The sequence below is a fragment of the Schistocerca serialis genome, chromosome 8 (genome assembly GCF_023864345.2).
Source record: "Schistocerca serialis cubense isolate TAMUIC-IGC-003099 chromosome 8, iqSchSeri2.2, whole genome shotgun sequence".
NCBI lineage: Eukaryota > Metazoa > Arthropoda > Insecta > Orthoptera > Acrididae > Schistocerca > Schistocerca serialis.
Window position 1 is genome coordinate 388,072,711 of NC_064645.1, and position 25,388 is coordinate 388,098,098.

Here is a 25,388-nt window from a genome sequence, read left to right on the forward strand (position 1 = left end):
AGACATATCAACTACACCCGATGATATGCAACTACGTATTAGTGCAGCCTGCTCTTGACTTCTCCGCTGAAATGTTAGCACGTGTGCAGCAGTCGTTCCATACCAGACTGGAAATGTGTGTTACCGCTGCCGGTGGTCATTTTGAACACAACCTGTCAGAGTCCACTTAATTAATGTGTACATTTGTGTTTTTCTTTAGTGTGTGCTACCACAGGTCTTGTACAAGAGTCGGCGTGAGAGCTTTTCGAAATACATCTCGTAACCGGCTCGCACTACATTCCTACAACAAATACCACCGACATTCTAATTTAATCTACTTTTAGTTTGTTAGTGCCCAAAGCCATTGTTCCATTTCAAAAAGTGAATGTTTGCACAAGAAATATACTTTCTAAGTATTATTACAATCAGTTGATTGGATAACAATTCGGGCCCCTGACTACCATTCCATTCTGTGAAAACCGCACTTCAGTAGCACTTTCCAGTTCCGCAATATCTGCGGTGCAAATTTTAGGTAGTTTACCGTGTAGGCCTATATGAATACGGTCTGCAAATCGTACTGCGATTATAATTGGTAGAAAAGAAGTAATAAATTATTTCGACATGCCTGCAGTTGAAATTTTACTGCATGAACAGCGAAAATGCAGTAAGCGATAAGAATTTTTCCTGTAATCATCATGAAGCGAGAAAAAGTTTCACAGAAGTTTGAAATTGTGTGGCTCGTTCTTTGCAAGTCACCAAGTGCTCTCACACTGGAATACTGGATGAATATAGAGTCTGGGTAATTTGCGCGTCCTGAACTACTACAATACCTCTCGTACTGTGTTAAACCTTTAACGGAAGATTATAGCTCTTAATTAGTAGATTATGGCAGCATTCTAAATTCGGTCAATTACGATACGAAATATTGCAAATCAATATTTGTTGCCGCTTGAAGCCGTTAGATAGATAACCTGAAACTGAAACCGCGTGGGGTGCACCGAATTAGTCATTTCGCAATATAGACACAATAGTGGGTTGCTAATGACCGTTTCGTTCCCTGCTCACATATTAGAATACCAGATAAAAAAATAGCTATTACCCTTTAATCAACCTGAAGACAAGAAGGGAATTTATTATTTTATTATTTACTTATCGTATGGCAATACAGACACGTAAGAAAGAAACAGACAAATCACTAATATAACAAACGTTAATAATTGCAAACAAACATTACTAATATAACAAAGTGTAAAGCTAGTTCGCGTCCGTAGTATAACTACACGTGCACCCTGGGTAACGCTAAATGAACTAGCACATACCGGCAGTCAGATAATCTGAGGATCTCCTGCCTATAAGACGCTTTCAGTAAGAGTTATGTCACCAGAAAAGAAGAGAAAACAATTGCTTAGACATTAAATGCCAAGTAATCAAAATAATCATAATAAATGAGTTTAGCTACTATCGCGAAAACAAAGAGTTGGGAGATAGTACCAACAGACGTCGCTAGATCGCGGGACAAGCGAAAGCTTAAAAATTAGGTTGAGTATGATTACTTACGATCTGCACCATAGAAGATACTTCAATCCTTTATTAATAAAGTCCATAGTACATTAATAACATTGTTTTATTCTGTTGTGAATAAATTCCTGTACAACGCCGAAATCAAATGCGATTGCGAAAATATTATGACAGCCCTGGCACACGTCGTGGAGATAGTACGAATAGAAATTGCTACATCGCGAGACGATCGAAATCTTGAGCACAGCCTGTGACGTAGATTGCGCGATCTGTTTCAGTCGTGCTTAAACGCAGCACTAATTTGCAGTCTTTGGCTTTGTCCACGTTAAACAAAATAATCAACAGGCCGATTCATAACAATAACCTAACGTACAGATGTGACTAAATACTTAGACCAAGAGAATCAGAAAGTAAGTACGAATTAAGATATACTAACTTTCTTATGCAAGTAAGAGAATTATGACTGAAATATTAATCAGATAATTAATATTTTAAGCATTGGCTAGGCGACCGTTATTTAGTTCCGATCGCTCGATAACTTTTGTCTTCTCAGCTACTAACAAAGTTTCAAGTTAAATACACTAATATGGCGTATATAAATGAAATCAACAGCATATAACATAGGCACCAAGTGAAAAATTTTATAAATATGCTGACTGCTGTTTTGACAAGAAACTGAAATCATCATAAAATACTGGGATTTCATTTATTCACATGTCACTAGAGTTGTTTATAATACTTATTTATGTTACCCTATAACAGCTCACACACACACACACACACACACACACACACACACACACACAAAACACTAGTAGCCATCTTGATTATCATTGAATGTATTAACCGACTCCGGTAAGTACGTTCTATTGTCGATACTGCCACATTTTTTAAGCTTTGCACTACTTTTGAATCTTTTTCTGTTAAAAATAGTGTTCTTATTATTTGAAACGTCTGTTGCTAAGTAACAAAAGATTTTGTAATTGATTGATCAGTTAAATATATGGTAATTGTGCAAAGCCGCCACTTATAAGTTTAAAATGGTGGTAGCTACTAAAGTGAGAATTCATGTTTTGCCATGGGAACTTTCAATTCCCCTCGTTTCGTGGTGCGAAGAAAGAATGTAGCAGCAGCCTACTGACAACAGCACCTTCCCAATACTACAAAATTTACTGATTTGCATGTTGCAGAATTAGTTTTAACCGTGTCACATATAAAATTTCTGTACTTACAGGACTCCGGATGAATGGATAAATGTCGGCATCGTCGACGATGTTAGGCACCCAGTTCCAGCCGAAGCATTTATCCCGCTCACCGGAGGAACTGACGGCAGCATCCCTACCGGCCCAGACAATGATATAACCAGCCTCTACGATTGGGTCCGCGTTGCAGTCACGGATTACGACAAGGAGGCGAAGCTGTACACAGTTCTCAGCACATCTGATGGGACTGACAGAATCTTTCATCTACCCAGGATCTACGTCATGTTTAAAGCGGAAGATCCAATAAATTTTGCCGATAGAATCGCAGATGCCGTTCAGAGGAGAGACGAGGCCGAAAACAATATAAAGTGAGTAAGCCGGAAGTGCAAACCAGAGGGCACTTCATGCTATGCAGCAGCAACCATAGTATCCTTTTTTTGCTGGTTCCCGAATTGTTAAAATCTGTGACATTCAAAAGCAGTTAGAAATATTAATACAAGATAACATAATGATCACAGACTCTTTTAATGGTTTTATTTCTATACTTTCGACTAGTAGCAGTATTCAAGGACTCAACTTATTAGCTATACGAATAATCACTACCATTCTGTATAAAGATATACTGGATCAACTGTATTCGTTCTTTTCTTTTTTTTTAAAAAAAAGTGTAAAGATGTACTCATTCTCATAGCATTCGAGAGATTTTTTAATTTATTGGTTTTCGATACGCGCCCACACAGCCACCTCAACAGTGAACAGACGATACGACAGTGTGCTTTGACAATTCAGTATGTTCATTAGCGTCAAACCGAAACCCTGGTTCGAAGCTACAACGGCTTAGATTTGTCATGTGACGCCATGCTATCGTTTTTTATGTTAGCTATGACGATACGAAGGTAAGAACAACGCAACACCCAGTGCGAGCGGAGAAAATTTCCGACTCGGCCAGGAATCGAACTCGGGCCTTTTCGGTTAACAATCTACCGCGCTAAACCCACAGCAACCGAGCAGCACTCGATAATGTTTGCAAAGAAACATTTTGCAACAAACAGTTCACCTCGCTCGGTAGTTGTTTCAGTATTTCACTATATACAATGGGAGAGAGTGTGTAGGAAAATACTAAAATACCAAAATAATCGCCTTTTTGAAAAGTGTGAAGTATAAGGTACATTATTTCAGTATATCGAAATGTTTGTGAACAGTGGTGAGTACGTTATATTCTAAACTTATCGGATTAATTGATATTCATGTGTCACAATTAGCCGCTATACGTTTTAATAGTTTTTATTTCTCACTGTTATTCCGAAGGTACCAGTTCTACGTCGACTGTATGATGCTGCCGGGAATACCAGATCTAAACGAAGCAAGCCTCAATAAACTGCTGAAAATGGCATCAGGCTTAAAGTTTTCGCCTCCAAGGGACAGTCTCGACAGGGTAAACTGATTTGAAATGTTCCTGAACTAAATGTTTCAGTTAGTTTAGTTACATAGACAAGCGATATTTACGCACTCTACTATCACCACGCCTGAGGTTCAGTATACCCTCGTAGAATGACTTTGTCTCACGTACACAGGATCTGAAGACTCTCAGTCACTCTTACATTAGGTTATTGTTAAAAACATATTTATTTACTTGGCATTGTTATTGGTTGGATTCTAAACTACAGCAAGAATTTGATTTTAAAGCTGGACTATGCGACTGACCTGTGAAATATTGCTATACCAAGAACGGAATTCAGCTTTTTGCTCACAGCTGTTTTTTTTTCCTTTTCTTCTTCTACTTCTTCTTCTTCTCCTCCTCTGACATTTGGACTGACTTGTCCAATTAGTTGTGGGGGAACTACATTAGAGCTTGGACTCCAAATCACAGTGCATTTCTCACAATAACATCGTTTGCCAGAGACGAAGGTGACGGTAAGTGACAGAAAACATTTGAATCGACTGGAGATCGAATTCCCAAAACGCTGGATTCGTAACTTGGCATTTACACTTTTCCTTTTTTCTCCGAAAATGAATAGAAAAAAAGGATGAGTTGAAATAGAACATCATCTTCTCTTCTTGTGGTTTATTACTGCGAAACGCAAGGGAAGACTCAACTCCTCCTGATAAACGTAACTCAAATTGTCTTTGAAAATAAAATATTTCAGTCTTCTTGTGCTAATTCTACTTGGCGACCAAACTTCTGAAGTGAAGATTCTATCTGAGATTAAAATCTGTTGGAACTGTGGAAATTCATTTAAAGTGACGCCAGTCTAAAACCCGACAGCCGTTCTTAAAACAAATCTTCCTGGCAATGCCGTTCTTAAACTAAACGCCCTAGGATGCTAAAACTTGGTTATGAAATTAAATCTCTACTTACACATTAAAAGAAAAGCATTCGCTAATAACGAAGACTGTAAAACAAAAGTTTTCTTGAGACCAAGACGCTGCTTAAAGGCGTAAAAATCTTCGACTGAAATCAGCTTTGATTCCCCGTTCGATTACTGACCGAAAGAAACTTGACAGAGACCGCGTCGCGAACCCTCTTCATATAACTAAAATTCCTCATTCCGAAAATTTTCATGTTGCGCTTACAATAACTAGGATTAAGTTAACTGGAACATCTTTCCTAAATTAGCGATTTATATGCAGGTGCCTTCCATATACTATCCGAATCTTGCGTTACTAACCACATCTGCAAGCATCACCAAGTCAAGTATGCATTGTTTTACAACTTTTTCTCATGTCTACATCTTACTGAACCACTGTCCGCTATAATTACATCCTTCAGAAGTCATTCCGTGTCCACTTGTTGCAATAATGATCCGAAGAGCGTAACTTTAATCTCATGTCTTTTGATTACTTTCTTTAGTCCGAAATACTAAGCCCATATTGCGAAACAAAAGATTTCCCACTTTTATTCTCGCTCGTTTAGAAATCGTCCAGAGCTGCTGACCAAGCAGTTACCTCAAGTTGTAGCTACTGTCTTCATAGCAAAGACTACAAAATGTGCAGTATCCAGATGGTTTTTTCGTGAGGGAGTTCTTCCAATCCGGTAGTAAGGTATCTTCGATTTGTAGGCAATTCCACGATGTTCTTGTAATGAGTGCTAATACATCACAGTTTCAAACCTGAAAGCTATCTTCGCAAGTAAAATGGTGCACCGTTGAAGCCATCACTTAACATTCACGGCAAACCGAGGAGTCTGTTAAACACATTTTAAAACTTTCTTTTTTCCTTACTCATGATTAATACGGTTACAGCAATGACTACGAACGTTTGTATGAAAGGATTACACATTTTTGACCGTACCTGTGCCAATTTCGGGTACAGATTTTCAAGATCCGCAGGTGCTCTGGGGAAACTAGCATGGATTTTTCGTACGTCTAAATAGTACTGACAGACGTAACTAAATCCAGCTATTCTTAGGAGAAGAAAAACTTCTTAGCCAAGATCGCAATAAAACACTGCATTGTGGATGAACGCTTTCGGTAAAACTATGTTACCATCATCAGATCTTCGTACTGGTTATTATAAACATCTTGTTTCGGATGCAGGTGCACAACATATGACGTGAATGATGTGTACGCACGTCAAATGTAAAATTTAAAATTATCGTGTACACAAATCGCCTACTTAGGGTGGTCATCCACAATGCAGTGTTTTATTGTGATCGTGGCTAAGAATTTTTTCTTCTCCTAAGAAAGTAAATACATATCGCCCCTTCATACTTAATATGAGTAAACTAATAAACCCAGATATTCTGTTATTGATGTCCGTCGGTGGTTCTACAGTGCAGTATTAGAAAGTTACTTCATAAAACTGTTTTCTTCATCTGTTAATTTTGTGCACTCTGCAGAGATAGTGTCAGTTTACTTCGAGACTGCACAAACCTAAATCCCCATTTTTTTCCACATTCAGTGTTGCCCCACAGCCCTGCTCGTAAACAACCTTGACTTCGCATAGCTTGTCTGACACCTGTTGGTTGTTTACTAGAACACTTGCATTACCAATGTAGGAGTTTGGCGCTGTCCTCAACGCCTAAGTAGTAATCTCGGCATCACAAGTCTCCATTGCGAATGTGTACAACGTAGCGAATAACACGCGATGGCTGCATGCGTTAAAGGCTTTTATCCCGCTGGGAGACGAGACAATCCATTACTGTTTCGTTGAATGTGGTGGGCCGCTGACGGATGCAAACCGCATTCACTCTCTCTCTTCCTCGACCGACAGAAACTGGCATTCACGCATGTCTCTCATCAAATTACCAAGGATGAGAAAATCACACGGGTGCACGGAGGCCGAATGGCATTGTGGGGGCGGGCTTTATCGCGCAACAGGATGATTCCATCCAACAGCATTCCCGTGCGTTTTGCCTTGATAGTGCGTCGCAGTTTCTGCAAAGTGTCTTCACAGCGCGGGAGATTCACGCTCGAGGAGCTCGACGAGCATAGGGCTCCTGCTGTCGAAAAAGAGGTCACTATTAATAGTCTTTGTGCAGCGCGTGACGTCATCTAAGGATTACACGGTCACCACTGAATGTAGGTAGGTGAAACAGATTTGAGTTGTACCATTGCTAGCAGTTTAGCATTTTTGTGACCAAATTTAGCATGTTTTAAAGTAATGCGGTATGAAAAAATTAATCAAAGATAGTTTATTTTTTGTTCAAAACATAAAAATACATTATTAGGATTGTCTTAGTTTCCACCGGGCCGCCACACTGTTTTATTAACATTCGACTTGCCGTGTAGTGTCGTAACATCACACTTGTCGGACATTCTTAATAGTTTGTTGTAGTTGCTTGGGGGAATCCCAGACAGGACAGAAACTTTATTGTAGATCCAGACGGGAGATTATTTGTTAATTTTTTGTTCGATCGCAGCTAATTAGTACGTAATGGTTATGTCGGATTAATGATCATAATTCACTAGTAATATTTTGACAATTACCACGAAATACAGTAAAGTTCAGAGTGCACGTTGATATACGAGTTTGAAGACTAGCCTAAACAAATCGAAAGCTACTCCACGAAAATATACTGTAAGTATTGCTAGTGCAATATTGTGGCTGAAATCTGCTCTTTAAAAGAACATATTCCATCTTGAAGACACGTCAAAGCCCTTTAACCATTGAAACGTCAAAGAAAGATTGAGTTCCCAAAAATAAAATTACTTGACGATGCAAAACGCAGAAACCACGCTAGCCGTATTTGTGTGTCTGCATATTTCTATTTTGACGACTGACCATTTATCCCAATTAATGTTAAAAAAGTTAAGCATCCATAATGTTTATCCTTATTTTTAACTAATACAGGTACCATAAAATATTAAAAATGTATTGTTCGTTCGTAATTTTAACCGAAAATTATATCTTAAGTTTTGTTTTAGATAGTTTTTAAGATAGTATTTACCTACATGTCACGATATCTCCTACCGACGCAAGGTAATTGATGTTTTCTGTTCCTTTCATCGAGTGATACATAGACGTGGGTACGATGATACACTGTGAACACAAACTACCTTACTAATATCCTTCGCCCTCCTACCTTTGGCGAGGAAGTTCCAAATTTTTATACTCTCTCTCTCTCTCTCTCTCTCTCTCTCTCTCTCTCACTCTCTCACACACACAGTATAATATTAACTGATAACTTTAAAGAAACAGTAGGCTTGTTATTAAAATTACAGTATTATATAACAATGAATTTCTTCAATATGGTAGAATGGTGGTTTGAGTGCTTGTTCTGGTAAATAATTTGTGCCTCATGAGGTCATAACTGTTAAGTAAGCTTGACAATCTGCTGTAAACAGGTACATTACACTCCTTAAATACTTTTTGATAACATATTGCAATTATAATTATGTAGTTATTTACACGCACAAACTGCTGCTCTCATTTGTTCCTTTAGTGGCGTCATTTTGACAGTAATAGCAACTCCAGCTAGTTTTTCTTTCATTTTATTTATTTTATTCATCCAGTGATCCTCTCTCAAAGATGTAGGATTTGACGTAATGCAACGAAAATAAATAGTTCAAAATATAGCCTACATAGACAATGAATGTATAATTATATGTTTTTTTGGCAGTAGGACAGGTGGTGTGCCATGGACTTGCTGAAGCCACTATTGTGGCATTTTCCCGAAATGATTTAGGGAAACCACAGAAAACCTATATCAAGATGACTGGGCAGACAAAACCCCATCCTCCCGAATATGAGCTCATGGTCTTAAATTTCAATGCTTTGTTAAATAGGCCTGTATTGTAGAATGTTCTTTTAATTACATCAGATAACTTATAGTATTAAACATAGTTTGCACAGCATTACTCCAAACCCTGTAATAAGGATACCCACTGGTGACTCCTGGCCCATGAATGTGCTGATATGGTCCTTGCACTCCCTCCAATATGTTCGGGAAACTGACTCCAGCCTCATAATCGTGCAGCGATGCTCCTTGCATATCTTAATGTCCTCTCTTCACTCCACCTGCAAAAGTCAGTATCCCACCATGGTGAGTGATAGGACATTACTATTATGCACCTGTTTTGTGGGCAGGGATAAAATACGGGGAGCAAAAGGCTATTTACAATTTGTACAGAAACCAGATGGCAGTTTTGAGAGTCGAGGGGCGTGAAAGAGAAGCAGTGGTTGGGAAGGGAGTGAGACAGGGTTGTAGCCTTTCTCCGATGTTATTCAATCTGTATACTGAACAAGCAGTAAAGAAAACAAAAGAAAAATTTGGAGTAGGTATTAAAATCCATGGAGAAAAAATAAAAACTTTGAGGTTCGTTAATGACATTGTAATTCTGTTAGAGACAGCAAAGGACTTGGAAGAGCAGTTGAACGAAATGGACAGTGTCTTAAAAGAAGGGTATAAGATGAACATCAACAAAAGCAAAACGAGTATAATGGAATGTAGTCGAATTAAGTTGGGTGATGCTGAGGGAATTAGATTAGGAAATGAGACGCTTAAAGTAGTAAATGAGTTTTGCTATTTGGGGAGCAAAATAACTGATGATGGTCGAAGTAGAGAGGATATAAAATGTAGACTGGCAATGGCAAGGGAAGTGTTTCTGAAGAAGAGAAATTTGTTAACATCGAGTATAGATTTAAGTGTCAGAAAATCATTTCTGGAAGTATTTGTATGGAGTGTAGACATGTATGGAAGTGAAACATGGACAAGAAATAGTTTGGACAAGAAGAGAATAGAAACTTTCGAAATGTGTTGCTACAGAAGAATGATGAAGATTAGATGGGTAGATCACATAACAAATGAGGAGGTATTGAACAGAATTGGGAAGAAGAGGAGTTTGTGGCACAACTTGACCAGAAGACGGGATCGGTTGGTAGAATATGTTCTGAGGCATCAAGGGATCACCAATTTAGTATTGGAGGGCAGCGTGGAGGGTAAAAATCGTAGAGGGACACCAAGAGATGAATACACTAAGCAGATTCAGAAGGATGTAGTTTGCAGTAGGTACTGGGAAATGAAGAAGCTTGCACAGGATAGAGTAGCATGGAGAGCTGCATCAAACCAGTCTCAGGACTGACCACCACAACAACACATCAACAACAACAACAACAACAACAACATCGTGCACTATAAATCTTGGCAGAAAATTTTCTTGTAAAAGCATTGTATTGTGATCAGGTGTTGTAATGTGGCAGAGTGTTGTCCCTTTTCATTAGGCCAATTAATCATTACTCTGAGTTCTCTCACTAATATTTAATTGAGCAGTCTGTGTTAGCTCCCTTTTTAAACAGGTGTAGTGTAGTAGGACTAATCTTTTTCATCTCATTTGGCAGTTTGTATTTATGTATAAAAATTCAACCTGCATTTGTTTGTGGTTGCAAAACTCGAAAACTAAGTCAATCAACTGACTTGAATTGCAAGTTTTTATCTGCCTATTTTTTCATAAATATAATAATAAATAAATATGTAACATATAAGAGGGAAATGTCCCAAAATTCTCAAAAATTCTTGTCCAATTTACTTCAGATTTTTACATGTTAGTGTAAGAAACATTTGGATGATATTTTTTAAACAACAATGTAGATTTTTCTGGTAAAACTGACTGCGAGGAAGAAAATACTCTGCTGTAAAAATTTGGTAATTTGTTTCCTTTGTCGCAGGTAATTTCAACTACGATAGCAGGGCATTTAAATCATTAGAGAAAATGTTTCACCCAATATATATTCTTTCTTATAATATGTTTTTAAACATGAATTGTTCATACAACAATGTGCAGTTTTGTTGTCTTCCTCACAGATTGTTTTTACAGAAAGCAGGAAAGTTGTATTTATGGCGTATCAGCTTCTGTTTGGAATTCTACTACAGAATCTGAATTGGCAATAACAGTAAACGAAGCTCAAGGTCACAGGAAGGAGGGAGAGAGGAGATGGATAGAGGGGTGGCAGGAAATAGACATAGAGAGCAGAGAGTAGGAGAGGGGCAGGAGGAGATGGAGAGACGGGGGGGGGGGGGGAGGAGGAGAAGAAGAAGGAGATGGACGAAGAGAGTGGGAGGAGGAGATAAGACAGGGACGGGGGGGGGGGGGGGCAATGTGATTAGAATGTATGTCCATTTCCCGTACATATTAGAAACTTGTGCTTTCACTTTTCTTTCTTTTTCATTCAACCAGACTGAGCCACAGCAGTGCATGGCTGGGTACAGCTGGTAGTATTAAATAATTTTAATTGATGATAGGAAATGTGTTTGGGTTTCTTGTTTTTGCTTGGTAAATATAAATGCAATTTGGCTCTTCTTCCACGATTGTGTAGAACTAGTAATGAAATACTTTGTAACATTTTCCCTAATTTGCATGACAGATTGGTAAAAGTACTAGCTTGGTGCAGTAAGAATACATAGTTTTTTAAATAGTTCCTGTACATTTATCCCAACAACTTTTGATTATAATTCTTATTGCCCAGTAAAACAGTCCTCTAAGAGCGTATTGTATGTAGGAATAGTATGTCATCACAGGACATTGGCTATTACAAAGTAACGCCATTCTTTTTTGTTGACGGTATCTTTGTATATTTGTTCCATGTTAATTGACAGTCAGTATTCACCCTAAAAACTTTCTGTCAGTTACACAATTTATAAATTTGTCATTTATACTTACCATGATGGAATTGTGTTTCCTCTTTATTTTGAAGCACATACTGTTTGTTTTCTTTATGTTCATTCTTAATTCATTACATATAGCCCAAGTGTGAACATCTTGAAAGTTATTTGTCTTTTCTAGAAGGAGTTCTGGTGTTTTATGAGTGATTATGATGTTGATGTTGTTGACAAAGAAACTTTTTCTTCGTATCTTGTACTGTCTGGAAAGTCATTGCAGGGTGTCTCATACTTTTTGGGTCAAATTGAAAGAGGTGATACTGAGTCCACAACCAATTATATTGAGATACTTATTTCCTGCCTCCCTGATTGGTTCATGTTACCTACTGTTGCAGCAAGATGAGCTGCCACAGTTCTTGGAAACTGTAGCCTTGTTGTCCATGAAAGGCTGTGGTTTCAACACAACAGAGCACCAGCCCATTTTAATGTTAATCTGTGCGTGCATCTGTACAACATGTATACACCTTGTTGTATTGCAAGGGATGGGAAGTCCTGTGCCATCGCCTGTGGGATCGCTGGATCTAAAACCTCTGGACCTTTTCTTTTGGGGTTACATCAAGATGTTGGTGTATGAAACCCCCATGGAAATGAACCCTCGTAGAAACGGATGAAGATCCGGTTGCTAGGGTCCAAGGTGTCTGTCTCCTGGTACAACAGACAAAAGGGTACTTAGAGAGAGCACAGCAGAATGTCATGCACCATTGGCATGCATACATTGAGGCTTGTGGTGATTACTTTGAACAGTTACTGGGAGCTACGTTGTAGTTATGTGGCATGCACTATGTACATCTGCATCTACATGATTACTGTGCAATTCACATTTAAGTGCTTGGCAGAGGGTTCATCGAACCACAATCATAATATCTCCCTACCATTCCACTCCCGAACAGCGCACGGGAAAAACAAACACCTAAACCTTTCTGTTTGAGCTCTGATTTCTCTTATTTTATTTTGATGATCATTCCTACCTATGTAGGTTGGGCTCAACAAAATATTTTCGCATTCGGAAGAGAAAGTTGGTGACTGAAATTTCGTAAATAGATCTCGCCGCGACGAAAAACGTCTTTGCTTTAATGACTTCCATCCAAACTCCCGTATCATATCTGCCACACTCTCTCCCCTATTACGTGATAATACAAAACGAGCTGCCCTTTTTTGCACCCTTTCGATGTCCTCCGTCAATCCCACGTGGTAAGGATCCCACACCGCGCAGCAATATTCTAACAGAGGACGAACGAGTGTAGTGTAAGCTGTCTCTTTAGTGGACTTGTTGCATCTTCTAAGTGTCCTGCCAATGAAACACAACCTTTGGCTCGCCTTCCCCACAGTATTATCTATGTGGTCTTTCCAACTGAAGTTGTTCGTAATTTTAACACCCAGGTACTTTGTTGAATTGACAGCCTTGAGAATTGTACTATTTATCGAGTAATCGAATTCCAACGGATTTCTTTTGGAACTCGTGTGGATCACCTCACACTTTTCGTTATTTAGCGTCAACTGCCACCTGCCACACCATACAGCAATCTTTTCTAAATCGCTTTGCAACTGATACTGATCTTTGGATGACCTTACTAGACAGTAAATTACAGCATGTATGTTGAGATAAAAAACCAGTAGTCAGAAATACATATTTATTGTGTTATGGACGTTATACAAGGGCGATGTACTTGAGGACAATATTATGGAAATGGAAGAGGATGTAGATGAAGATGAAATGGGAGATAAGATACTGCGTGAAGAGTTTGACAGAGCATTGAAAGACCTAAGTCGAAACAAGGCCCCGGGAGTAGACAACATTCCATTAGAACTACTGACGGCCTTGGGAGAGCCAGTCATGACAAAACTCTACCATCTGGTGAGCAAGATGTATGAGACAGGCGAAATACCCTTCAAGAAGAATATAATAATTCCAATCCCAAAGACAGCAGGTGTTGACAGATGTGAAAATTACCGAACTATCGGTTTAAAAGTTACAGCTGCAAAAATACTAACGCGAATTCTTTACAGACAAATGGAAAAACTGGTAGAGGCGGACCTCAGAGAGGATCAGTTTGGATTCCGTAGAAATGTTGGAACACGTGAGGCAATACTAACCTTACGACTTATCTTAGAATAAAGATTAAGAAAGGGCAAACCTACGTTTCTAACATTAGTAGACTTAGAGAAAGCTTTTGACAATGTTGATTGGAATACTCTCTTTCAAATTCTAAAGGTGGCAAGGGTAAAATACAGAGAGCGAAAGGCTATTTACAATCTGTACAGAAACCAGATGGCAGTTACAAGAGTTGAGGGACATGAAAGGGAAGCAGTGGTTGGGAAGGGAGTGAGACAGGGGTGTAGCCTATCCCCGATGTTATTCAATCTGTATATTGAGCAAGCAGTAAAGGAAACAAAAGAAAAATTCGGAGTAGGTATTAAAATTCATGGAGAAGAAATTAATACTTTGAGGTTCGCCGATGATATTGTAATTCTGTCAGAGACAGCAAAGGACTTGGAAGAGCAGTTGAACGGAATGGACAGTGTCTTGAAAGGAGGATATAAGATGAACATCAACAAAAGCAAAACGAGGATAATGGAATGTAGTCAAATTAAATCGGGTGATGCTGAGGGAATTAGATTAGGAAATGAGACACTTAAAGTAGTAAAAGAGTTTTGCTATTTAGGGAGTAAAATAATTGATGATGGTTGAAGTAGAGAGGATATAAAATGTAGACTGTCAATGGTAAGGAAAGCGTTTCTGAAGAAGAGAAATTTGCTAACATCGAATATAGATTTAAGTCTCAGGAAGTCGTTCCTGAAAGTATTTGTATGGAGTGTAGCCATGTATGGAAGTGAAACCTGGACGATAAATAGTTTGGACAAAAAGAGAATAGAAGCTTTCGAAATGTGGTTCTACAGAAGAATGCTGAAGAGTAGATGGGTAGATCACATAACTAATGAGGAGGCATTGAATAGGATTGGGGAGAAGAGAAGTTTGTGGCACAGCTTGACAAAAAGAAGGGACTGGTTGGTAGGACATGTTTTGAGGCATCGAGGGATCACAAATTTAGCATTGGAGGGCAGCGTGGAGGGTAAAAATCGTAGAGTGAGACCAAGAGATGAATACACTAAGCAGATTCAGAAGGATGTAGGTTGCAGTAAGTACTGGGAGATGAAGAAGCTTGCACAGGATAGAGTAGCGTGGAAAGCGGCATCAAACCAGTCTCTGGACTGAAGACCACAACAACAACACATGGACATACACAGTGGACATCACATTGTCCAATATCATCTGATAGGTCCTTATTTGCTGCCTCCCCATTTGACTGGTCCATGTTACCTGGTGTTTCTGCAAGTTATGGTGTTGCAGTTCTCGGAGACTATACCTTTGTTGTCTGTGAAAGGATACGGTTTCAACTTGACGGTGCACCAGCCCACTTTAATGTTAATCTCTGCGAGCACCTGTACGACATGCACCCTTGTCGTTAGGTGGAAAAGGGATGTCATCTCCCGTGGCAGCTCAATCACCGACTTTCACACCTCGGGACTTTTTCCTCTGGGGTTTCATCAAGTTGTTGGTATATGAAACTCCTTTAGAAACGGATGAAGAACTAATTGCAAAGGCCCAAGCTGCCTGTCTTCTGGCACAGTAGACACCAGGTAGCTTTGAGAGAGTTCATGTTGTTGCAGGACATTTCACATATAAATGTTACAAACTTTGTTAATGTTTATTGTACAACTCTAAACTAAAACTGTCCCAGCAGGCCTCAGAAGGCTCAGTGGTACCAACTGACCACTATGTCATGGTCAGCCAATAGACGTCACTGGATGCAGATGTGGTGGAGCATGTGGTCAGCATACTGCTCTCCCGGCTGTTGTCAGTTTTTGCGACTGGAGCCACTACTTAGCAATCAAGCAGCCCCTAAATTGGCCTCGCAAGGGATGAGTGCAGCCCATTTGCCAAAAGTGCTCGGCAGACGTGGACGGCCAACTTTGTCATTAGATTTTCTGTAACTGGTTCAAATGGCTCTGAACACTATGGGACTTAACTTCTGAGGTCATCAGTCCTCTAGAACTTAGAACTACTTAAACCTAACTAACCTAAGAACATCACACACATCCATGCCCGAGGCAGGATTCGAACCAGCGACCACAGTGGTCGCTCGGCTCCAGACTGTAGCGCCTAGAACCACTCGGCCACTCCGGCCGGCTTTTGTAATTCTGCTGGAACTGATTTCACTGTTTTCAGTGAATGTATGTAACCTCGCTATGCAGCTCAGCATCCATCGCCATGTGCTGGCTCAGTTTCCCTCATTTCTGCCATGCGGAAATCAAGGCAATTTCTGCTTTCAGGCGTGTCAGGTACTTACTCATCTCTGTGTTCAGCTTGCTGTGGCCCCTGACTTTCCTGTCTGGCCTGGCCGCTGTACAGCAAGATGCCAGCCATATATTGCTCAGTTAAATTTTCCATCCTTTGATCGGTATTTTTATAAGAACTGCTGTCTGTACTTCACACAACTCCAGTTTGTGTAATATTAGCTTGCTTCATATGACACAGAGTAGCACCAGTCTGCAGGTGTTTAATGTCAATTTCTTTACATGCGTACTTGTAGTACCAAACCATTTGTTATCATCTGTGTTGTGGATTGTTCAGCATGAGTATTACACGTTCCAGTTACATTAATGTGACCACCACCTATGTTTGATGTTAACGTGCAATGATCATTCACAGATAAGCAGTGGCAGCACTAGCTATGGAGGGTAAATAAAGCAGGGATGTGGAAAACTGCAGTCATTATCATACTGTAGGAACAGAGCGATTTATTTTACATACAAAAGGGCATGATCATTGGCAATCGGGCCAAAGGTGGAAGGATTTCTGAAGCAGCTAAGTTTCTAAATTGTTTGCTTGTCACTGTGGTTAAAGAATATCATGTGTTGCAAAATGATACTATCCCAAATCGGTGCTGAGGAAATTGTGGTGCACCACAGGCCATAGATGACAGGGGTGAGCAATGGCTGTGGACATGAGTGAAAGCAAATGGATGTGTGACTTTTGAGCATCTGACCACTCAGATGAACCAAGGGGCTACCAGCAGTGTCTTCTCAACAACTGTTCAGTGAGCGTTGCTGCATATGGGTCTCCGCAACAGGTACCTGATTTATGCATTCATACTGACTGCTGTTCAATGATGAAGACTGTAATTTGCATGTAAATATCACAACTGGATATCAGCTGAGTGGCAGAAGAGGGCATTTTCAGATGAATCATGTTTTATGCTCTGTCGGACAGATAACCTTTGTTGTGTATGGTACGAAAGTCTGAAATTTGAGGTGACAGCCTGAAGAAGGGAGTGTTATGGTCTGTGGAGTGTTTTTGTGGCATTGTCTAGGTGATCACATCATTCTGAAAGGCACAGTGGATCAACGGAAGTTTACTTCAATCCTTGGGGACCATATCCACCCATGCATTGAGTTCATTTTTCCTCAGCATGATCTACCAGCACGACGCACTTTTTTTTCCTGAGTAAGGTCTACGAGCAGGACAATGCAATTTGACACACAGCTCGAAGTGTATGTGCATGGTCCCAGTCGCACCAGGATGAGTTTACCATACCCCCAGACCACCAAACTCCCCAGATTTAAATCCAGTTGAGAATCGGGTTGTTCATGCTGTGGATCCTCAACCTAGAAACATAGTGCATCTGGCCATGGCACTGGAGTCAGAATGGCTCCACATCCCTTGTTGTTACCTTCCAGAGTGGTATGGACTCTCTTCGTGCTGTCTCAGAGCGGTCTGCACTGTAGAAGCTGGTTACTCAGGCTTTTGACAGGTGGTCACATTAATGTGAGTGGACCGTATAATACTCATATCTCATCGGTGGGCTTGCAGTGTATTATTGTCAACTCTGCTGCATCCATGCTTGTACTTCTCACTGTAATTAACATCCCTTCACTATGTTTCTGTGTGTAGTTCATTGTTTCTATCAAGTAGAGATGCCCTATCTGTTGTATTAGCGTTACTGCAGTCCCTCTTCAGGCCACATAGGTACAGCCAGCAATCTTGTGCATCTACCACTAGCCAAACCATCTGATAAAATACCATAAAATTCTCAAATAAGTCACTGCTGTGATAAGCAGACACACACGACTCCCAGTGATTAGGCTATGTTAACCCTTGTTGCAATCATCATATATCCATTGTGCATTGCTTTCAATTGAAGTTAATTAAGACAACTAGAAACAAAAACATACATATTTAAATACAAACATCTGCTTACCTCCTCTGTTTTCCACACACTACGATGTACCACGTAACTATATTAAACATATGCATGTCGCCAAACCATTGTTCATGAAGGTGATAACATATACCTAAATTTTCAGTCCATTATTTAAATGACCCAGTTTATATGAACAATCCTAGTAAATTTGGAAATTTTATTCAGGAAATTTTATTCAGCACATGTACTGATACAGCTCGTTTTATCATAAGGTATTGTGTAAGATGTTTGGCTACTGTAATGAATTGGTCAGTATATTGATGTCAACAGAAAAGGCCTATTCATCGTTCATTGGAAAATTAGGATCTGTGGGAGATCTTTTCAGCTTTAAGCACAGATATTGCATTAACATACATGGTTATTCTGCATTTGTGCAATATGTAATGTGTGAAACAACACTTCATTTTCATGACCAAGTGCAGAACCAGAACATTTCTATGCTGGACAGCTGGCAAGAATTCTACAGGAAGAAGAAATTAACACTTTTCATGGTAAGAATTCTCAGTAAATGGTGTGGTTAGGTTATCCTTAGCAACATTAGTTAATAGTCAAGATTGAATAGCAGTGCTGAAGGTAATTATACCATACTGCAAGTGAAGATGATATGATTAGTTGATGAGCAACTGTTAAATCCTCTGATTACAGTTACTATAAACAAGAATTTTAGTAGTCAAAAAAATTTCACCTACCACACCAGAAGGCACCCACCACACCAGAAGGCTTCAGTCGTGCCATCAGTTCCATGACAGCTTCACAGCAGTCATTGCAATCACACCTGTGGCTCTTCAGCTGACAGTGTTGGCTTCATCTGTTCTCTAGCCTCCAGTCTGCTGCAATATTGCCTGATTATTGTAGTCTCTCCTCAGTCGCACAAACTTCTGATCACCCCAAAATAGAAAGTCTAAATGAGTGCAAGAATTTGCTCAAGAATGTAAATGACACAATAATTTGAATTGCATTAACACATATTTATTCTTCACTAAGCTCAATTATTAGGAACAGTGACCAGTAGTTTATCGACTATTTTCATAATATTAGCACACTGAAAGAGACCAACATGTACAATTAGAGTGGTGAAGATAATTGTCCTTTTGTGGCACAAAATAAAGTTCATATCTACATTAAAATATTACATTTCACACTTGACACAGTCCTGTAGTAATTTATTAGAGAAAAAATACTATGTGGTAATTTAATTAAGCTTGTCCATAATGAACATCGTCTGTCAAAAAATCACTACTTTCATTGACAGTAATCAGCCATACCACATAATAATCATAGTTTAGTAAAAATGTTTGTTGATTTAGGTTACAGAAAACATTCAAAAGTTACTAAACATTAAAGTTCTTGAGTTCGCAGTTTTTGGTGCGCATATTTTCTCGTACTGCATGTGCATAGTAGTGGTGTGACTCAGTGCTGTAAGCTCACCCAAATTTGTGAGCTTTCAAACTGCAAACTGCTAGTTCTGAGCAACGTTTGGTAACTTATAGACAGGAGTAAGAATGAATTTATTTCCTAAATTACATTATGCATTGAAAATCAGCTAGGCTGGATTTCACTGTTTTTGATGAACTACAAGAACTAATGTGATTTTGATTTATAAAAAAGTTTGTTGGTCACAAATTCAGAAAGATACATTGACACTATTATTTTTATACAGTGTGGATCCCCTGGTTTACCTTTATGATGCAGATTTTAGTAAATTAACATGATTATTATGTAGTGAGTTAATTAACCAATGCTGTACGTCATTTTGTCCAGAAAAATTAGAGTAACAAAAGTATGTAGCTGAGGATCGAAACTTAACAGTGAAGAACTCTGCAATGGAAAATGGGTCAGCTTGTGAACTTAGTTTAATTATTTCATAAGATAATTAGTTCCATATAAGTGAAAAGATGCTACTGGAAAGTTGGAGTGCTTAGCTGTACAGTGGATATGTTACTACATGAAATTATACTGATTAGCTCACAAAATTTTCACATACTGAACTGTAGTGCTAGGTTTAATTAACCATAACTGAATCATCATGCTCTATAGCCAAACTAATGGTATCAGCGAAATCAGAGTAGTTTGAAGAATAAACAACAATAAACATATATGGAGAAAAGCATATTTATGCTTCTGGAATATCAGTACTTAATGCCACATGTTACTTATAAAACAGTATTAAAAATAAAGAATTAGAGAAAGGAAAAAATAGTTATTAGCAGCAGTCAAAGACATAACAGATGTGGAGAATCCACCATGCTACATTGCAAGTCATACAGTACCCAGCATTGATTGGGCTTTCCATGAGTATTGTAACCTGATGAGCACCACAAGAAATTTGGTGACCTGTACTGTCCCACTGAAGTAGTTTTGTGCTTGACTATAGTGATGGTGTTTGTGTTGTGTGAACTGCAGGTGATCTGAAAACCAAAGTTTGTGGGTGTAATATGGTGGTATGTTTGGTACTATTACAGTAATAATCTAATTTTAATTATAAACAACAACATTATGGAAAGATGCTACTCACCATATAGTGGAGATGTTGAGTTGCACACAGGCACAACAAAAAGACTGTTAACAGGTAAGTTTTTGGTCAAAAGACTTCCTTCTGAATTAGACAACATACACATATTCATGCAAACACAACTTGCTCACACATGACCAATTTCTCTAGTTGATGAGGCAGCTTACTTGTTTAGCAGTCTTTTTGTTGTGCTTGTCTGTGATTCAGTATCTCCACTGTATTGTGTGCCCAGAGGCCTAGGCAATTTGTTTGGACATCCAATCCCTAAGTAACTCATGGAATGGAATACAATTACTGCTCTACACTGGATGAGCCAAACCAATTGCAGCATACTGCATGATTTATGTTAACAAAACTATGAAACGAAATTAATTATCAGATGACACTAATTTGTTACTACATAATCATGGGAAGATGAGCACACAGACATAAATTTAGTGGCTGAGCTGCTAATCTAGAGGTTGTGATGGTTGCTTTGTGTGCTTATGAATGCATCTAATGATTATTTGGGAGGCTTAAGGAAACAGTCAGTGAATAATGTAAAAGAATACACGACTAAAGTGCTTAAATAAAAAGGGAAGCAAAGTTAATGAACTTTCAGGATTTAATGTAGACTAACCACACTATTAGATTTCATTGTCAGTTTATTCACAGGTGATAAAAATTTACGTTGAATGATGGCCTTACACATGATAATGTTACTCTCAGTGCTATAAGTGAAATAAAAAACAACTATCCTATCTGAGCATACACAGGCAATGACTAATGTATGCTGAAGGCAATGTGCAGGGCATCAAATTGTTAATCTGAATGGTCCTAATGTTTAACCAGTTCACTCAAGCCTATTGCAATAGCTGATACTTTAAATTATAGCTCAGCAAACTGCACACAGTGCTGTCACTTTAACACGTTGCTCATAGGTCACACCAAACCTCACCATCTTACTCCACTAAGAACAGCATCAAAAGAAGATCCCTCTGCCATTTCAGCTTGCTCCCTTAAACTCTCTCGCATGACTAACACTGTAGTCAGTCAGCTCTAAAGTTCTGGTGTTCTATAATATTATTTTAACTTACAAGATTTTTTAACATATTCAATTTCAAAGAGATAAGAACACATCTTTACGATTAATTAGCATCCCATTATAACATAGACTAATTTTAGATACAGCTGAAACTGTGTTTTCAGATAATTGTTTTACACTACAAATCAAAATTGCAGGAATCTAGTAAAATTCATGTACAGTATTTGGTCTTCACATTCCTGGAGTACTGCTCTAATCAGCTAACCTTCTTACAACATAATATTACCAAATCTTGGCTTAAAATACATATAAATAAATTGGGATAGTAAGGTAACTTGTTGGCAGAACACTAGGAAAATGCAGTTAATATGCAAAGGAGATTGCTTACAGAATACTTGTGTGACCTATCCTAAAATATACATTAAGTGTATGTGACACACACACCATATAGTACTAACAGGTAATACTGAACATATACGAAGAAGGGCAGCAAGTCTACCCACATGTTGTACAACCCGTTGGAGAGGGTCATGCAGATGTTGAAAAACCTGATTGACTGATTCTTAAGGATAGACTTCAACTGTTCCTCAAAAGCCTAATCAAAATGTTTCAAGAACCAGCATTCACTGAGGAATCCAGAAATGTAGCAAAATTTCCTATTTACCAATCCCATAGGTGACTTGAAGCACTCTCGCATGCATTATAAGCAAATGGAACAGGAAGAAGCCCTCCTAAATAGTACATTGGGAAATACCTTCTCCAGTGTCATTCACATTGTTTTGCAGAATATAGATGTAGATGAATATATTATGCAGAACATCTGTAACTTCTGAAAATTCTCAAAATATTCCCTTATTCACATGATACATAGTGAAATTGGCATGAGTGTTTCTTGTTTTGTTTCTGTACAGTAATACTATTGCTTAAACCACGTAAAGCAAAAATATAGATTACACCTGATGCTATAGAATGAAAATAGTTTTTCGTGGCACTTGAGATTTGAAAATTCAAAGTATTTCACAACACATTGCACAAATTTTGTTACAATCAACAAAAAAATCCCATTTAAATTTTACATAAAATTTTAGGATCTAGGTTTTCAAAGTGAATTTATCTGAGACAATGCAAGTCAGCTTAAAAAAATAAATGTATGGATTTTGCAAATAGCTGGTTCCATGATACTTTCTACACTAGCATGCAAAAGGTGAACAATGTAATGAAATTAACCACAGAAATAGTGAAAATATAGAAGTGCAACAAAGCACTTTTTTGCATAGGGTGGGTAACAATGTGCAATAGTTTTATAACTTTCCAACTCATAATCTTTAGATAAAATTTCCATAGAAACTCTGTATTCTCATATTAAATATATTACAAATCAACGCTTCATCCACTGAACTAAGATGTCAACACTTTGTGATGTAGGAGAGCACCGAGAATCTAAAAGAAATTTAAATACAGTTCCAGGAAAAGTATACTGTTACGTCACTCACACTGGATGTGTCACCATGAGATATTCCAAAACTGGCTTAGAAACTACTGATATAGTGCAACAGCATTCTGTTAAATAGTTGGTGATGACCATGATAGTAATAATAATAATAATAATAATAATAATAATAATAACTCAGTGTAGCTCAGTGGCCTGGTGCAAGTGTTTCAGTTGGATGCCACTTCAACAACTTGGTATCCCTTCCATTCCTGCTGAATCTTTATATCAATGACAAGTGAATGCTAGATTAATGGTAGACTGAAAATTCCATGGTCTGAGCAGGATTCTATCCCACAACCTCTTCATTCCCAGGCAGTGGCTTACCACTAGACTACTGGGCCCCACTTTGCAAAATAGATAATTGCCAATGTTTTGACTGTTTAATAACATACTGAACATCGGGCATCCCGGAAGAAAGTAGTCATCAAATTGGAACGTATTTTATATATTTTAAGATACAATGAAAATACTTGGGTGCATCATAACCCATCTCTTATCATGTTTGTCATTTGTATAATGAATGCATAAGGAAGCAATTTTTTGCTCTCTGTGATTGATCTCTCATCCTCTTGTAGTTCATTTAAGAGCTTGGTTCATAATCATAAAAAAAGTAAATTTAGATTCTTCACACTTACATTGTGTTCTTACTTTGTTTACTACGAGAGATTATTTGGCCTTGTTTTTTTTGTGTGTGTGTGTGTGTGTGTGTGTGTGTGTGTGTGTGTGTGTATGAGGTGTATGAGAGAGAGAGAGAGAGAGAGAGAGAGAGAGAGAGAGAGAGAGAGAGAGTTTTAATTTGCTCTGCTTTTTCGTGTCATAGCTGGAACTTGAAATAAGGAATGATTACAAGAGAACAATGTGTGAACTCAGCTTTCGTCGCACTATTCAACTATATCCAACTACCTATGCTTATGTGAGACCACCAGAACAGCAACAGTATACGGTGCCAGTGAAGGGTAAGTCTATGAAATAAGACATTTTTTCAACAATGTTCTTTTATTTTTAACAATGTTGCTGTGAGTACGTAGGGCTTATTTGAGTCTGCAGTTTTTGATATTAATCTTAATAGGTCTATCAAATTCCATAACTAGGTCCATATTGGCTATGTAGCATATATTTGTGGCTACTAAGTAAAGTAAATAGACTTGTTCAAATGACAAATGGCTACGTCTTCCCAGAACACTTTTTTTACTTTTTTAATATTATTTTGAAAATTAGTATATCATTGCACACCTATTTTTTGGAGCAAACATTCTTGATCATCTTTTGGTTTGGCTTTTATCGAATTCTTTGTGTAGAAGATCATATATAATATCAAAAATCAACTCCTGTCAGAGCCAACCAACTGAATTGGTCCTGTTGGTGTTTTCATTACGGTTGCCTTTAATTGAGTGGACTGTAAGATTCTGTTGGGAAATGGAATTCTCAAGGCACTAACAGAATTCTTTGTATATGTAGGAGGTTCTGCCTTCGTTAGAGAAAGGTCTCTTGGACAAATCACAACCGAGGGATAAAACTAAACTTGGAATGAGGGAACATAGCATATGGAGCCTCTCATAGTTCAGTACGGGGTGTTTTCCTGTTCTTAACATGCACCAGTGAGCTGTCTAAGTCTTTCTAATGACAGAATCATAGTAACTGTAGGTCTAAATCAGCCATACCTGATGTAGCCTGGATGATGGCTGAACAGGTGTATAAGTGACTGATAGCAAAAGCTTTATTGCTTCCTGTTTTGATGTAGCCTACCACAAATTCCTCTCCTGTGCTAACCTCTTCCTATCAAGGTAGCACCTGCACTTGGTGTCCTCAATTATTAGTTGACTATATTGCTTCCATAAGAAGCTCAGCTTCAGACGGCCTCCCACCATCATCATGCTCTCCAACCCACCCCGATTTTAATGATGTAGGGTGGCCATAATGACTAGCCATGGGAGGCTAAGTAGTTGTAAACATTGCCACCCCCAACCCACTTCCGGCACGCGCTACTGTTACCTGCAACCTCTCTTGTAAATTGAACATAGTAGTTTAGATCAATCTTTGAATCAACAAGTTGTCCCTGGAGTTGGAGCCAATTCCATCTCCCATACTCCCTTGAGCACCCACTCCCTCCCTATGGTGGAGTTCTGTGCTAAAATATGTGCATGCAATCACTTGCAGCCACTTGCCTGTTTTCTCTGAAAGCCTTCAGACCCCACCATTTGGTACAGTGTTTGATTATTGCTTGTTGGAAGATTTTGTTCTTTTTGGTATTCACTGTGGACTGATCTTCTAAGCTTATGACAACTCTCCTGTGTTACAGAT

The 25,388-nt window shown here is 38.6% G+C and overlaps 1 protein-coding gene across 1 annotated transcript in view; it reads left to right on the forward strand.

Annotated features, from left to right (window-relative positions):
- LOC126417029 (dynein axonemal heavy chain 1-like) overlaps positions 1 to 25,388 on the forward strand; it is a gene marked incomplete at its 3' end in the record, with an annotated part of 951,942 nt that overhangs the window by 38,633 nt on the left and 887,921 nt on the right. Inside the window, exons 3-5 of the mRNA XM_050084920.1 lie at positions 2,732 to 3,067; positions 4,008 to 4,134; positions 23,908 to 24,043. Coding sequence (XP_049940877.1) covers positions 2,732 to 3,067; positions 4,008 to 4,134; positions 23,908 to 24,043 — 599 coding nt within the window. The remainder of the gene's footprint in view (positions 1 to 2,731; positions 3,068 to 4,007; positions 4,135 to 23,907; positions 24,044 to 25,388) is intronic.